Source organism: Leishmania major, chromosome 12, assembly GCF_000002725.2.
Source record: "Leishmania major strain Friedlin complete genome, chromosome 12".
NCBI lineage: Eukaryota > Euglenozoa > Kinetoplastea > Trypanosomatida > Trypanosomatidae > Leishmania > Leishmania major.
In genome coordinates, this window is record NC_007253.2 from 346,161 (window position 1) to 362,176 (window position 16,016).

The following is a 16,016-nucleotide window of genomic DNA, read 5'->3' on the forward strand; positions in this document are numbered from 1 at the left end:
ATAAGTATTCTCTTGGGCTGTTGCACTCACGGGAACACGTACAAGCCCCTCGGTCCTTTGCTCTTGCTTCGGTTGCCGCTGATCCTCCCCATCGTTGGCGATCCACATCTCTCCGCAACGCTGCAACACGTACCTGATCGATTTCTCTGTCGTTTTCTTCTCTTTCTCTGTACACCTCCTCTCAAGCCACTCCTGATACGTGCGCATCCGCAAGCACACGCATACAGGAAGCACTCGTGCACGCACGCCTACCACACATACCTACAACGGTCGAAGAGAGCGAGCGAGAGTGAGAGCGAGTCCCCCTTCCTGGTGTGACCCGTGCACCAAAGGCGTGTGCGAATCGCCGTTGTTGCGGTTCTTGTGCCCGACCTTCGTTTGCTGCGTCTTTCTGGTCCATAGAGCCGTGTTCCGTTATAGAGAAGAAAGAGTCGCACGCACACGCACGCTCTACCATCATGCGTCCCTATAGCCATCTTCTTCAGCGCTGCCTAGGCAGTGCGCTGCACAACTCTCCTCTTTTTTTGGCCTCTGCGAGCCTGCGTTCAAGTGACAGAGGAGGGGGCCGCGGTGTGGCTGCTGCGGCGCCGCCGAATACGCTCGAGGACGACGGGGAGCTGCTCCGTTCGACGGAGGACGGATACGGGGGTGCGGCGGGGTCTCGCCGACGCCAACGCCGCACACCAGCGCAGCTACTAGCCAACCATGGTGGCGGCGGTTCTCAAGGTGCCGTCAGTGATGCTGTGAGCCCTGTAGAGCGACTTCTGAAGAAGCATGAAGTGAGTGCCGGCGGCGGCACCGCCACCGCCATCCCAGTCCCGAGCAAATCTCGGTCGAGGGTGAAGAACGGTCTCGTGGCGCCTCCCACGCGTGCCGAGGAGCCGACATCTGGTGGAGGCAACGGTGATGACGGGGATGACCTTGGCGGGGCGCTTACTCTATCGCCTTCGGCGACACCGGCAGCAAAACAGCAGCAACTCTTGACGAACCCCTTCCGCGGCCTACACGCCAATGTGACCCGTAGCTACCGTGTCGACCAGCTGAGGGAGGTGGCGACAGCGGCTGACTTGATGCTCGCACGGCAGGAGAAGAAGTCTACCGCCTTCTCCTTCTTGCACTTCCGTGCCGGTGAGCGTTTCTATCAAGGGCACTGGGAGAGCGTTGTCGACATGCAGGCGCAGCTCGATGCGTTCACCGAGGCAGCGCAGACGACGCTGTCCAAGCGCATCTCGAGGCCGTACTTGCGCGGTACGCCGATCCCCGGCCTGACACTCTTCAACAACGATCTCGGCTTGCAAAGCCCGCTCGTGCAGTGCAGCTATCCCCTGATCGTTGCTCAGCGGTTGCTGCTCTTCCCCGATCACTTAAGGCACTTCCACACCATCTGTGGACGCGAGAACGTGCCCTGCGACTTCTACGCCGACATCGACCTCCCTGGCGAGTCCACCGCCGGGGCGGAGAAGACGCTGCTGGAGGTGCTCAACTACCTGGAGGTGCGGCTGCCCGGCGTGGGCTTCACTGACCCCTTCTTTCTTGTCTTGACGAACGCCGTACCAAGCAGGGATAAGGTGTCGTACCATATTCATGCTCGGAGCTTCACACACATGAAACACCGCCCACTCGCCAACAGCGCCGAGGCGAGCACGAGCGGCAGAGCAAAACGCAGGCCCGCTAGACAGAGGAAGGCCAAGGCAGCAGCAGCAGCAGCGCCAGCCGACCGCACGTTTGGCGAGGATGGCATAGACGAGGAACACGACGAAGATCCGTACGACGACCTGAGTGACATGGTCAGTGCCGTGGATGTCGGCGGCAAGGGCTCGGCGTCCTCGCGCGGCGGCAGTGCTGCCACCCCCAAGGTGGTGGCGTTCCAGGACTACCGCGCCGTGAAGCTCATCGCGGACGAGGTGAATCAAACAGTTGGTCGTGACGTTGTTGACCACAACTGCTACCGGACGAACGGCATGCTGCGCTGCGCCTTCAGCGCCAAGATGCCCTCTGCACAGGATCACAACTACCATCAGCAGACCGACAGCGGCGCGGCGGCGGCGCGCAAGCGTCTTGTGCCGCTCGTGACCGCCTCCGACCCGGCTTTACAGCAGCGGCTGTCGGAGACCGAGTCGGTGCTCCGCACCATGACAGACCCCGAAGTGCTGGAGCTCACTTTTGTGACGAGGCACCTGGACGCGGACCCCAAGGTGATCAAGGCCGCCCGGAAGCGTGCCGTGAGTCTCTTGGCGCACGAGAGGGACGCCCCCGCCGAGAGTGCAGAGCAGCTGCGTCGCGCCGCCGTGCTGGACGCGACAACAAAACACCGCTTCAAGCTGATTCGGCCACGCCAGATCATGGGCCCGCAGGCAACGCGGGCCGTGGAGTACGATGCCTACGGCAACGTCGTGCCGCCCTTCCTCACGGAGGCCGCAAAGTGGCGCCGCTTCAAGGCGGTCACGGCGAAGCTGCGCACCTTGCCGCCTCGAGCTGCGGAGAGCTACGACGTGTGGGTGCGCGTCGGCCTTGCCCTTCACAACTTCAGCAACGAAGACCACGTCTTCGAGGAGTGGGTGCGCTTCTCTCTCAAGTCACCGCTCAAGTACTCGCGGGAGGTGTGCCGTAAGAAGTGGGTGCAGTTTGAACGCAACCCCGACGCGCTGAACTGGCGCCGTGGGTTCAACTATCTGAACTCGACTGTATGGCGCCAGGTGTGATGATGCAAGGGGGAGGGTGGATATGCCTACGCGCCACGCATCTACACGCGTCTGTGTGCCTCCGCGTGATACGCACACGGCCGCATGAGCTGTGGCGCTGTCAAGCTGCGAGAGACACATAGAGGAGTTGAGAAAGGGATCTGCCAGCCTTGCTTGCTGCCATTCTTTATGAGATGCGCAAGCGTGTGTCGTTAGTGAGTCGAGGGTATCGTGTGGCGAGGACCGAAAAAGGGATGCGCGCTGGTGCGCGTGTGTGCGTGTGCGGCTTGCAACAGCGTAGAAACAGAGACGGAGTAAGGAGTCGAGAGGTAGAGAAGAGCCCAAAGTGGCGGTGATGTTCCTGGTGACGATGGTGGCGTGGGTGGTGTGGGGTCTTAAAAAGTGCGTTGGCGACCACCCTAACGAAACAGCCAACAAACATTTACGCCGTTTCCCGTCCCCCCTCGCGTTCTCCAGTTGTTCATCGAACATACGCCACTCAGACCCGCAGCTGCCACCCTCTCTCACGCTCTCGCTCATACACAGTTTTCTCCGTTGGCTTGTTTCTTCACGTCCTCCCTTCTTTCCATCTCCTTGTATAGTGGGCCTGCTCTCCTCTCCAAAGTGGCTTCGTTCTAAGCACATTCACCCCCCCGCCCCCCCTCTCTCTCTCTCTCTCGCTCTCTTTACTTATTCTTTACTCTTCCCCGTCCGCGCATCCTCGACACGTGTTATGTGCGTATCAAGGTCGCCGCACGCGCTTTACTTGTACTTCTCTCGGCGACTCTGTTCTCACCTCTTCCCCTGTGGTTGGGATGGTTTTGTTGTTCGTTCGCTCTCGTGCTTCGATGGGGGGTCTCTGCCGATGCCCTTCAATCTATTTTTCTTCTAGGTCGGTGTTTGTTTTCGTCACGATCCCCACCCCACATAGATGCACGCTCTTCTGGTCGTGCCGCTCGGTGTGTTCTGCGGGCTCTCTCAGCGCCTGTATGTAGGTGACACCCCTTGCTCTTCTCACTCTCTCCTGCTTGTCGTGGTCTTGATGAGTTCGTGTGTGTGCGTGTGTGTGTGTGTGCGTGGGGGAGGGGCACCTTTACACAAGAGACGTGCCCGGATGCCGGAGGGTGGTGGGAGAGGGGCTGCTGGATGGCTGTCGTTTTAATCACGGATGAAGGATCTCGCCGGGTGTGCATGCACGAATAGGGGTTTCGGTGTCCGTGATTGCTGTCCTTGCGTGCAGGAGTGTATCTACGTGTTTTTATTCATGCACGTACATGTCTTTCGCCTATCGGTCACCCTGCCCGCACCTCTCTCTCTCTCGTTCTCTCTCTCTCCTATTGGCGGGTGGTGGCCTGTCGTTGTTGCGGAGGCGCTTGTTTCAATGGGACATCGTTTTCATGCGCTCGTGCGCGGACTCGTCCGCGCACTTTCCTCTCGCTGGTGGTGGTGGGGGCTGGGTGGGTGCGCGTGCTCTCTATCTTTCTTCTTTCCAATTTCCGAGTGCCGCGGCTGTTTTACACACGCGCGTGCCTTCGCTGGTGACCTGTCGTTCGGTTCCACATGTTTTGTGTGCGCGTGCGTCTCCTCCTCTCCTGCACGCCTCCGCTCCATCGCTATCCGTGCAATGTGTGAGGACGAGGTGCACTGGATGACTCTATGACGTGTGCGATGGTGGGGGTCGGGTTAGAGGGGGGAGGTCTACCCTGCCTCTTCCTCCCTATCTGTGTAGGCGTGCAGTCCTTCTTCGTATGTAAGGATGTCTTGGTATCATCTTCGTGGTAGGCTCACTTCAAGCAACAACAGCAGGAAAATGGGCGGCATCCTTTTGCCCCGTGCTGCGCACGCATGCGCGTGAGCGGGCACTCGTGCCCGTGACAGGAACGACGCGCTGACGCAAATAATAATAAAAAAGGAATATTCACAGCCGCAGTTTCACAGCGTAGACACTCTGCTCCACGGCTGGGAAGAGGGGCGGCGTACGGTGCGGAGTCGCCGTCCTGCTTCCACATCCGAATGTCGCTGCTTTGCGTACGACCACACCCGTCGCCTGATCCCTCTTGTGAGTGAGTGTGTGTGTGTGTGTGTTTGCACATGAGGAGTCCATGGGACTGGGTGCGAGGGCTCTGCTTCTCCGCTCCCCTTCTTCCCAAGAGATGCCTCTCCTCGTTGTCACTACTTCTGCCCTTGCCCGGCAAAAGCGTGGCAACCACACCTTCATGGCAGAGGTGTGTGTGTGTGTGTGCTTCGTGCGTAGGCGTGCGTCTTTGGATGCGGCGCGGACGGGAGGGGCTGCAGCCACGTGCCGACCACACCTTCTCCCCCGTCTTCACATATCCCTCAACTTTCTTCTTTGTGTTGCCGTCTTTTGCTGGTTTTCTCTGTGCGCGGCCGTATGTCTGTGTGCATGTGTGTGTGTGTGTTTGTGTGCATGATGATTGCCACCCCATCGATGCTGATGGCACCTGCGGTGCAGATGGATGTGTCGGCCAAGGACGTCGCCGACACACCGAAGCAGAAAGGAAGAGCAACGACGCAAAGCGAAGAAGACAAGGTGAACGCTGAGGCAGTATCAGCAAAGCATCTAACGCAACACCCGACACCGTATCTCAAGTCTTCTCCATACACACACACACACACACACTTCTCTATATATACCTTTTTATTTTTGTGTGTGTCCCCACACACCCCCTGTGTGAGTGTGCCTGTGTGCGTTAACAAGAGGGAGGCGCGCTGTCTTTCCCCTCTCTCTCTCTCTCTCTCTCTCTCGCTGCAGCTGGTGGCTGCGTGCACGCGCTCGCTGACGCTCTGCTTCTCCCGGACGACGGACAGGGGAGAGGAGGAGCTGTTTGCACGACGCTTATGTAGCGTGAATCCAATACAAGCACATGCAGGCACAGACACAGACGCAGAAACACCCTGGCGTAGCGGAGAGGCGTGTGCCATTTTTCATTTCTGTTCGTGCTGCTCGCCCACAATGACGCAGCCACCGGGTGCCTCCGAGAAGGAAAAGACGGCCCGACTCATCGAGTCACTTTCCAGAGATGAGCAGGTGAAGCTCTTGGCGCAGGCGCTCTTGCGGGAGTACATGCATCGGCGCGGCCTACGCGAGACACTGCGTACCTTTGACGCGGAGAACCCGCGTGATGAGCGCACCATCTCATCTCGCGCTCTCATGCGACAGCTGCTGAACATTCCTGTCGAAGGCCGGCCATCAAGGCTGCAGCCCACCGCCTCTTCTTCCTCGGCGAAACCGCAGGCTCCGACCTTCATGGAGGAGCTTTGCTCTTATCGGCTGACAAAGAACAGCTACCGGAGCCTGGACGGGAAGCGGGGTGGCGAGCAGCAGCGTATCCAGGAGGAAGACCCCAGTGATGTGGAGCTGCGCGCATTGCACGAGGCAGCAGATGCACAGCGGGCGGCAAAAGCCTCAGGCGAGCAGAAGCAGCGCGAGTACGACGAGCTGCTTGCCGTGGAAGAGGCCTACGAGCAGCGCAAGGAGGGGCACAAAGAGAGGCGGAGGCGTAAGCACAAGGACAAGAGGGGGCGCAGTTCGAAGCAGCGCTCCTGCGGCGACGCTGGCAGCAGCGATGACGAGGCGGAGAGCGAAAGCGAGCAGAGCCATGATAGTGAGGGCAAAGAAGGAGCTGCGCTCGACGCCGGCTACTCCCACGCGTCGAGAAGGCCACATCCAGCCCCATTGGGCAAGCGCCGGCTGTCGGCCGAGTCCGGAAGTGGTGCGAATGCGGCCGCTGTAGCGGTGGGCGCGCATTGGCAACCGCCAGGCAGTGCCGCTCGAGCAGGTGATGACCACAGCACTTCCGGCGATGGCGTCTCTCGTCGTTCTGCGAAGCTCATTTCTGGTGGAACGGTACATCTTGGGCTGGGCAACGCCGATAGTAAGGATAGAAGCGACGACGAGAGTGAGGCGGACCCGTTCGGGCTCAGTGGGGCGAGTCGGCAGGCGCTGATGGCGCGAGTTCGCGCAGAGAGCGAGCACTGGCCGCCGCAAGCTAAGGGAGGTGCTGCCCACGCCCATGCCAGCAGCACGAGCAATGGTAACGGCGACGGGGGTGCTCCGGACAGTATTCTGAGCACTGCACCTGCTGCTCTCTCGACGCTAGCCGGGCGAGGGGCCGGTGATAGGGGACCTGCCTCGTTGAGCGGCCTTCGATCAGTTGGACGGGCGGCAGCAGGATTCAACCCGAACGGCACGTATGCGTCTCCATCGTTCTCTGGGTCGCTTTCTGCCACTGTACCTGCCGGCGCCACCGGAGGCATGGCTGCGCTGCACATGAAGGCCTCGTCCATCCCGATTCCTGGCCTGGGCGCAGATGGCGTCGTGAGAGGGCTGGCGAGCACGTACAGCAATGGCTTTGCTTCGGCGATGCCGGCTGTCAGTTCGGCCCCGAGCATCCTGGTGAAGCACGTGAGCGCACGGCAACAGTGCGATGATGGTGCAGCCAGCGACGGGCCACTTTATTCGTACGACCGAACCGCGGTGCCGCGGAGCAGCGCGTTAGCCGGCAGCAGCGGCGGCGGCAGTGCGCGCACTGCTGCCGCCCGCAGCCCGTCACCGAACGCTTGTGCTCTGAGCGAGTCGGTCTCCCCAGTGTTCTCTCATATGACTTCGCGATCCCCCGCCAGCAACGCTGGCAACGGTGGCAACGCTGGCGGATCAGGCGGAGGCGGGGGCAGTGGGCTGCGCCACGGCATCGGGTTCCGCACTTCGTCTACCTCGGCGGAAGGTACGGCGTCCTCGTCCGCTTCGTTCACCGGCGCTGCCGACCCCGCTGCCGGTGCTGCAAAGCCGAGCCGCAAAGAGCGCCGTGTAAAGCTGCTCGTGGATTGATGAGAGGTAAAGAGTGTGCGTGTGTGCGCGTGTTGCACTCTGAACTCAATGACGGATGCGGATGTCGATGCGACGTGTCTCTCTTTCTCTTCCTCTCGTCTCGCTTCCTCCATTCCTGCTTGCAGACAAGCACACAGCGGCGCTGCCGATGTTGATGCCAGTGAGCCAAGCGAACCGCACAGGTGGTCGGATGTCGAATGTGACATGTATATATATATATATATCGTGGAGAGGATGGTGATGGTGGTAGTGAGGGTGAGCTGCTTGTGTGCCTGCAGTTGTGGGTGTATCTCCGCGCTTGCAGGTGGGTCAGACGGCGGCCACGGACAGGTAGCGTCATCCAACAGCCACTCGCGCATTCACATGCGCCAAAGAGAGAAGAGGGGCGCGTCTCTCTGAATCGTTTTTTCTCGCACAGCCTCTAATGATGTGTCCGCTCAAGGGCAGTGCTCCCTTCTTCGAAACCCCCTCCCGCTCAGGGTGCGCCCCCTTCACGCTGCACACTTCTCAACCCTCCGCGAACTTCACAGACACGCACGCGTTTACCGGGAGTAGCAGCAACCGGTGCCGAAGGCACCTGCACAAACGGTAATCCCGAGCTCGGGGTGCAGGGGGGGGTGCAGGGGGGGGTGCAATGCGGGGTCGTTGTGGGACTGAAATACCACGCTTGCACCCCCCTCTGCGCTTGTGTCCCTCGTGTTTCTGAGCGCACTCACGGCACCTATTCGTTGTTGTCTCATCACGGCAGCGTGTGTGCTGCAGCACATGCCCCCCCCCCCCCCCCCGCGCGCCCACACCCTCCCTGTTTTGATTGATACGACGTGTGCCTTTCTTTTACTTGCGCGTTCGACATCTCCTCGTCTTCCCCTGCACGGTCCTTGCTTTCTCTCTTTCCTTTCCCCCTGACGTTGCTGAATGGCTGCATGTGTCCTTGTCTCTTGTATTGGCAACACGCACGCGCCCCCTTTTTCTCCTCTCTCGTGGCACAACTTCGCTTGCCACCGCCACGGCGATCACTGCGACTACCCGACCTGGGCACGCATACGCACATATACATAATGCATACTCATGTACGCACGCCCCCCCCCCTACCCTCCTCTCCCTCCCTACGAAAACAAAAAACGGGGAAAAAGTAAACGAAAAACTCAACCTTCCATTGACGCAGGTGTAGCCTCGCGTTTCGTGTTTCACCTTCGGCACACACCCTCTCACCTCTTTCTTTTTTTGTTTTCCGTCCAGTCTCCGCTGCCGGTGTAACGAAACGGAAACGGAGACACACCAAGGCCTGTTGTTCGTGTGTCTCTCTCGGTCTCCGCTCCCCCACCCTCCCCCACCCCCGTCGGCCCACAATCCCACACACGCCGGAACTGCGCACCTCTCAGTTCCCCATCTTCCCCAACGTCGAACTTGCTGATCCTCTTTTTCGTTCGCCGACTGCGACTCTTTTTGTTCTTTTCGTGCGCGTTGCCGCATCCGCACTCGCCTGTTGTTTTGCGTGCGCGGCCGGCTCAGATTGATCGAGCCCCCCCCCCCCTAGCAAGCCGAACTAAACAGCAGCGATACGGCGACTCATCCTTCTCTGTGCGCGTTGTGGGGTGTGTGCGTGTGCGTGAGTACGTGTGCGTGCGCACGACATCCATCATCGCTACCACCATTCACCAGCACAGCAGTGGCGGCTTCGGCTTGAGGAATCTTGCGTTCTAGTGCATCCGCAGCAGCTCTGGCGCGCTTGCTGCTGCTTTCCTTTCTCGCTTTCATTTTGCGGTGACTCACACGTGGCGGCGGCTGCGCATCTGTGTGCACACGCGCACACCAGCAACAGGAAGAAGCGAACGGAACACACACCAAAAGGCAAATCCAAGTACGCGGAGGAAAGGAGGGTGGAGCGATCTGCAGGACGCCGCCACGTGACAGACATTCAGCTCTCAGAACTTGTATCACGGATTGACGATATTGTCTTTGCCCCGGTTGCGGTGGTCGGTCTCTTGCTTGTCGAGGCGGACCTCACATATCCGCGATGGGGTGTGACTCATCCAAGGAGGGTGTGGCGTCCAACACCGCGTCTGCGAGCAGCAGGGGCAGCCGCAACTGTGCCGAGGAGGAGAAAGGCGGGCGACGCACTTGTAGCAATGACAGTACAGAAGTCAAAGGCAAGTCGGGCGCCAGCGGTGCCCACAACGGCGGTGCCATGGCGGATCAGAGCCGCTGGCCGACGTGCCACTTTTGCCACCGCAAGGTCCCGGACAAGGACTACAACGCCCACACCGTCATGTGCGACGAGCGTGAGGTGACGTGCTGGAACTCTTGGTGCCGCCAGATTGTGCGGCAGGGTGACCTGCAGAAGCATCTGGAGGAGTGCGGGCGGCGGCAGAAGGCGATTTGCCCCAAGTGCGGTGCCGAGATCCTGGCCATTGAGATGCTAGCACACCGGGATAGCTGCCAGCCAAAGCCGTGTCCGCAGTGCGGAGAGCTATGCATCACGCGCATCCACAAGTGGTGCCCCAAGACAATCCTGGCCAAGGTGAAGTTCATCAACGGTCCCTTCGCGACGGAGGCTCTGCAGCGCCGCTTCATGCCGCCCGGAAAGGAGAAGGACCCGAGGGCGAAGCTCGAGTACAGCGTGGCGCGGATGCAGCTTCTGTGGCGCTGGATCAAGTGCAAAGGCATGATCGAGGAGACGATCTTCCGCAGTGTGTACAAGGAGATGGACCTCAAAAAAGAGGGTTTCGCCATTTTCAAGGCTCACGACAAGGTCAACGAGCAACACGTCATGGCGCCGAAGCGGTCGCGATCAGTGATTCAGGCCCCAGTGGTGGCCCCAGCGACGTCTTCGCACTACTTCCCGGTGAACACCAACATCCCTATCACCCTTCACCACGTTGAGCAGATGATCAAGGACATCAAGAACCGCGTGCTTCTTCCGTACCCCGCCGCCTGGCGCGTCTTCACCGACGCGATGAACCACCTCAACACCATGCCGAACGTCGTGCGTGTGTCGCCGGCCGTCGGGGCCCGCGTCAGCAACGGCCGCGTAATTCAGGGCTGCAAGGTAGTTGTCGTCGGTGACTTGCACGGCCAGATTGCCGACCTTCTGCATATCCTCAAGGAGAGCGGGATGCCGAGCGAGAGTAATTATTACGTCTTCAACGGCGACTACGTCGACCGCGGCGCGTGCGGTGTGGAGATCATTCTCATCCTCTTCTCCCTGATGCTGGCGTGCCCCAAGTACGTCACGCTCAACCGCGGCAACCACGAATGCGACTACATGAACGACGAGTACGGCTTCGATGTCGAGGTGAGCACCAAGTACGACCGCAACGTGTTCCGGCTCATCCAGCGCTGCTTCTGCGCCTTGCCGCTCGCCACGCTCATCGGCGGCAAAATCTTCGTCGTTCACGGCGGTCCGCCTCGGCGACGCGGGGTTAGCATCAACGATATCTCGCGTATCCAGCGCTTCCGGCAGATTCCGATCCCCAACTACTCGCAGCCCGAGGAGGACGAGATCTTCCAGGACATGCTGTGGTCCGACCCGGTAGAGGACATAAAGAGCTGGCGCGAGAGTCAGCGTGGCGCGGGCGTCGAATTCGGCTCCGACGTAACGATGGAGTTCTTGGAGAACAACAAGCTGGAGCTCATCGTGCGTTCGCACGAGGATTGCCTGAGCGGGTACGAGGAGCACCATAACCACAAGCTGCTGACGGTCTTCTCGGCTAGCAACTACGACGGACCGAACTCGAACTACGGCGCTATCTGCACCTTCATCGGCGACAACCCAGAGCCGTCTTACCACACGTACCAGATGTTCGAGGACGAATACGACGACTCGCAGGTGGTGAGTCTAACCGACTCTTTCACGCTGACGGCGCCGAACATCGCCAGGATCAGCTCCTTCACCGCTACCGTTGGAAGCGTCGGCTTTGGGGTGAGCAAGAGTAACTTTATGAGCCGAGTCCTGCTGCACCGTCGCACGAAAGACAACATTCTGCGTGAGCTGCGCGAGCGCATCTACCAGCGCCGCCACCGCCTTCTAGCCTACTTCTCGAAGCTCGACCGCACGAACAAGGGGTCGCTGTGGATGATCGAGTGGGTGGAGTCGATGCGCAACGTACTAAACCTCGACCTGCCATGGTACTTCCTGCGTGGCTACCTCGTCGAGGTGGACGATCACTCGCGCATCTGGTACGCCCCGTTCCTGAACCGCTTCCACAACGTGCTGCAAGATCTGTGGGGTGAGGAGTGGCGGCAGTCCGTGTGCGCGCGGGTGCTGCAGCAGCAGCGCATGAATCACCGCTCGCAGCTTGTTTCTGCTGCCTTCAACAAGGAGGTGGTGAACTACAACGAGTTCTGCTCTGTCATGCGCGCCATCGACTACACAACGAGCGACTGCCAACTCTTCCAGCTGTTCGAGTCGTTTGACGAGAAGGGCAACGGCCATATCAGCGGACCAGAGTTCTTGAAGAAGGTACAGCAGATTGCCAACGGCAAGCCCGACCCGCTCCGCTGGGACATCGATGCCATGGAGCAGCTGCAGAACATCGTGATCCAGGGCCGCAGCCAGCTTCCCTCACTGTTCCGTGTAACTTCGCGGGACAAGGCGCTGTCAAGAGAGCGCTTCATGGCTGGCATGGCGCAGCTGGGCCGTTGCATGCGCAAGCAGCTAACACAGCCACAGAGGGAGGCTATCTTTGATTTCATGAAGCAGCGCGTGCCGGAAGGGGAGGAGGTGACTTTCGACATGTTCCTGCTGTGTGTGTACGTCTTCGATCGTCGCACCGTCGCCGGGATGAAGTCGTCCTACTCGCTCTCCGACCTGAACGAGTTAGGACTGGCCCCCATTTCTTTTCGAAACACGAGTTTTTCTGGCCTCGGCACTAGCCGCTAAACCTAAGTAGTGATGATTCTGGCGATGAAGATGCGACACCCTTGTCAGTTCGTGAGCGTGTGTGTGTGTGTGTGTGTGAGGGGTGAATCGATGCCTTTCCGCGTGGTGACGATGGTGCGTGGCCTTGACTCCTTTTGTTGTTTGTAATACTGCCGATCTCACACCTTTTCCTGGTAAAGCTATGCATGCGCACACCTGTACATACATATACATACATACATATATATATGTATGTATGTATGTTTGCTTACGTCTCTTGGTCTTTTGGCGCAGTACCTTTTTTTGTATTCAGCTGTTCCCCTCCCTCCCTTCCTTCCTTCCTATCATGTTTCTTTGCACGTTCGTGTGTGTGTGTGTGTGTGGATGGGTGGGCATGCCGCTGTTTCTGTGTGGCCCCATCGACGCTCCGTAGTGTTGGTGTTGATGGTTTCTTGGACTTGTTGCTCTGTTCTCTAGCGTACTGGCTCTTCGTTTTTCTTTTCTCCCTTCCGCGCTCTGAGTATGGTGTGGAAGTGGCAGCCCGTGCCTTTGGGGCTGTGATGCGGGAACTGAGGGTGATGATGTAGAGGAGAGAGGTGGGGGCTCGTCCGGTGCTCGGCATGTTGCGTGCGATGCTGCCACATTTCTCTCCCTCTCGTTCTTTTTCGTTTTCGTTTGTTTTACATGCTGTGCTGGGGCTGGTCTCGTTCCGTCGCGTTACGTATGGGCCTTCCACGCTTCATGCGCGCTGCTCAGCCGCGCCGTTTCCTTGTTCACGTGCTTTGCGTTCTCTCCGTTCCGTTCCGGCTCTCCCCCAGCCTTCGTCTCTCTCTCTCTCTGTGTGTGTGTGTGTGTGTGTGTGTGTGCGAACTTGTTATGAAATGTTGTTTCGTTTTGTTCTGTGTTTGTGTGACGAGCGTCAGCGAAGACGGTGATGTGCGCGCCTGTGAGGCAGTCGTCGACGTTCTCTCGCACCTTCTTTTCGTCTCTGTGCGTATGGGTAGGCATATATATATATATATATATACCTATCTATGTATGTATATGTGTGCATGCACGCGTGTATGTTTTCTCCTGGCACTGCATGTGCCAGTCTTTGTGCATCTCTCGGCGTCTCTGTCTTGTCTTTTCCTGACACACACACGCGCACACACACACACACACACACACACACACACCTACAAGAAAGAGGTATCTGCACTCACGGACGCATCGACAGATACACGCCGCCCCCTCCCGTGCATGCTATATCCGTCTCTCTGCTTTCCTTGCTCACTTGCTGATGCTCGCTCTTTGTTTTTCTCTCTCGAGCCCTGTGACTTGTATGCCGATGTGCGTGAGGGCAACAGTGGAAAGGGCGGGAGCGTCGGGCGTGTGGGCTGCTGGGGGTCTTTGTGTGTGTGTGTGTGTGTGACTTGACACCTTCTCTGCAAAGTGCTACCGTGCAATGTTCGAGCGTGCCACAAGGCTTGTAAACCGTTTGCGAGCGAGGAACGGGCAAAGCCGAGTCACAGAGGATTACACTCACGCAAAGGAGGAAGACAGTGCGGTGCCGAGAGCCGATGTAGGGCCTTGCGTGCACGAAGCCGTATAACTTCAACTGAATGGGACTTGGGATTTTCCCCTTTCCACCTTCACCTTTCTGTATATCTCTGTGCAGGCGATAAGCGTGCGGCAAAGTGGCGCAGCCCCGTCGCCCCTGCCAACAGCTTGCAAACATGCATGTACATCATTCCTTGTTCAATGGGTCGCTTCAGACCAGCGTTTAGGCGTGCCGTTTAAGCGACGTGGAGTCGGGACAGAGGAACCCGTCATGACGCGCATTCATACCCTGCAGCAGCTCAAAGAGTGTGATCGACAAGGAGACGGCACAGGCGAAGGTGCACTCGGGTTTCAACAAGTGCGGGACAGACGATCTCTGAAGCTACGGCGGAAAACACGCTGCAGAGAAAGCCGTAGCGATCAGGGAATGCGTGACTCTGTGCTGTCTGAGACCGACGCCGGGATGCCCCCTCCCCCCCTCCCCCCCTCGCTCTCTCGCTCTCTTGCTCGCTCTCTCTCTTTCGCCAACGAGAGGAGGAAAAGAGAGAGAGAGAGAGAGCGCAGTTCCGAAAAGGTTTCATTTCGCATGCGAAGCTCCACAGGCTCACCCCAGTGGACAGGCTGGCTGCGGCGTGCACCATCTTCACGGACGATGCCGATGAGTCCGCGATGACACTTGCTACAGTGACAGGGAGTGTGCTCCAGCCGCTGAGCAGCCCGTCAGCCGCCAACTGCGCCTGGGCGCAACGTCTGTGCGGCGAGTGCGCGGCAAAGCACCGTGCCAGCATCGTACGACGGGAATACCCGCTTTTTCCGAGAGGGGTACTTGGTCAGCTGCGCTACTCAACACCACGAGGAGGCGGCACCACGCATGACCGGCGGCCACGATCCGCAAGGAGAGACGTTTATGCGTCACACATCACAGCTCTTCCGCACCAGGGGCACCCCCACCCCACCCATGCTCGGGGGCGGGTTCGCCGCCGTCTACGGGAGCACACACACCTGTCATCGGCCAACAAACGGCTCAGATCAAGACGAACATGAAAGGCCTTGCGAGGCGCTTGTGCCGCCACAGAGGAACACCGCGAAGACAGCAACAACGGCCGTCCAAGCGGCACCAGGCAGGCCGCAGTGGAGGACAACGCTAGCGGCAACAACAGCCTCTTGTGCCCGCGCGGCGCACTCCGCGCATCGACTTGCCGCGTCACCTCGGTGCAAAGGCCGGGTGCACCACACCGAGGGCTGAACTCATGGGGACGATGTCAAGTGAATGGGGAGCGCAGGAGAGGGTCACATCACAGGTGGCTGCGAAACCGCCGGAGGCTAGGGTGTGGGGGTGGGGTGCACACGGTCGAAGCTCAGCAGAGACAGCAAGGACGGGGGCGCAGGATGGCGCCTTGGGAGCCACGGCGGCTCAAACGCAAGGCCGGGGAGCGGCGAAGGCCACCCACGATTGCCGCAACGCGGCCTGGGCAGTGACAAACCACCCTCGATATTCTTTTTCTCTTCGGCGCTGGCCGCGAGACGGGCGGCCTCAAGCGCCGCCATGGAGGAAGAGCCGCTGCATGGATTCTAGACCGGCGCTGGGCCATGCGCCGCTAAACATCCACCACCCGCACGCACCGCCATCTTTTACGGACCTGATAGCAATCGGCTATGCAGTGAACGACGAATAGGGCACAGGCGGCCGCTCAGGTTGTTTCCTCGAGTTTCCTTGCTCACCCCGACGCTGAGAGGACCGCTGCCGACGGGCGACGCACACATAATGGTCCCAGTCTAAACACAGGGCTGTTGCATCAACATGGGTGCATACGACTATAGGGTGGGTGGGTGCGCGAGCTCTGGACATGGCGATATGTCTGCGCAACGGACGGATGCGACCCGCAGGTGTAGCAGAGAGGCGTGGTCGAATATGCTCACCTAAATGTGGCGGAATGCTGAAGGGCGCCCGCGACGAGCAAGGCGCGCCAGCTATGCGCACCACGTTGTTTGCATCCCTTTACATTTTCTCTGGATCGAGTCGCGCGACAGCCTACCGCGCCGATCAGCACGGTTCCTTGCCTTTCGCCGGGCCGTTGTCTGT

The 16,016-nt window shown here is 59.3% G+C and overlaps 3 protein-coding genes across 3 annotated transcripts; all 3 read left to right on the top strand.

Annotated features, from left to right (window-relative positions):
• Nucleotides 1-1,070: 1,070 nt before the first annotated feature.
• LMJF_12_0640 (conserved hypothetical protein) lies at nucleotides 1,071-2,702 on the top strand (the record flags this gene model as incomplete). Its single annotated transcript, XM_001681617.1, has 1 exon — nucleotides 1,071-2,702. The coding sequence occupies one exon, from the start codon at nucleotides 1,071-1,073 to the stop codon at nucleotides 2,700-2,702; it is 1,632 nt and encodes a 543-aa protein (XP_001681669.1).
• Nucleotides 2,703-5,073: 2,371 nt separating this feature from the next.
• LMJF_12_0650 (conserved hypothetical protein) lies at nucleotides 5,074-7,530 on the top strand (the record flags this gene model as incomplete). The annotated part of the gene is made up of 1 exon (XM_001681618.1): nucleotides 5,074-7,530. One exon carries the CDS (start codon nucleotides 5,074-5,076, stop codon nucleotides 7,528-7,530), a length of 2,457 nt encoding a protein of 818 aa, XP_001681670.1.
• A 2,017-nt stretch (nucleotides 7,531-9,547) lies between these two features.
• On the top strand, nucleotides 9,548-12,412 carry LMJF_12_0660 (serine/threonine protein phosphatase-like protein; the record flags this gene model as incomplete). The annotated part of the gene is made up of 1 exon (XM_001681619.2): nucleotides 9,548-12,412. One exon carries the CDS (start codon nucleotides 9,548-9,550, stop codon nucleotides 12,410-12,412), a length of 2,865 nt encoding a protein of 954 aa, XP_001681671.2.
• Between the last annotated feature and the right edge of the window lie 3,604 nt (nucleotides 12,413-16,016).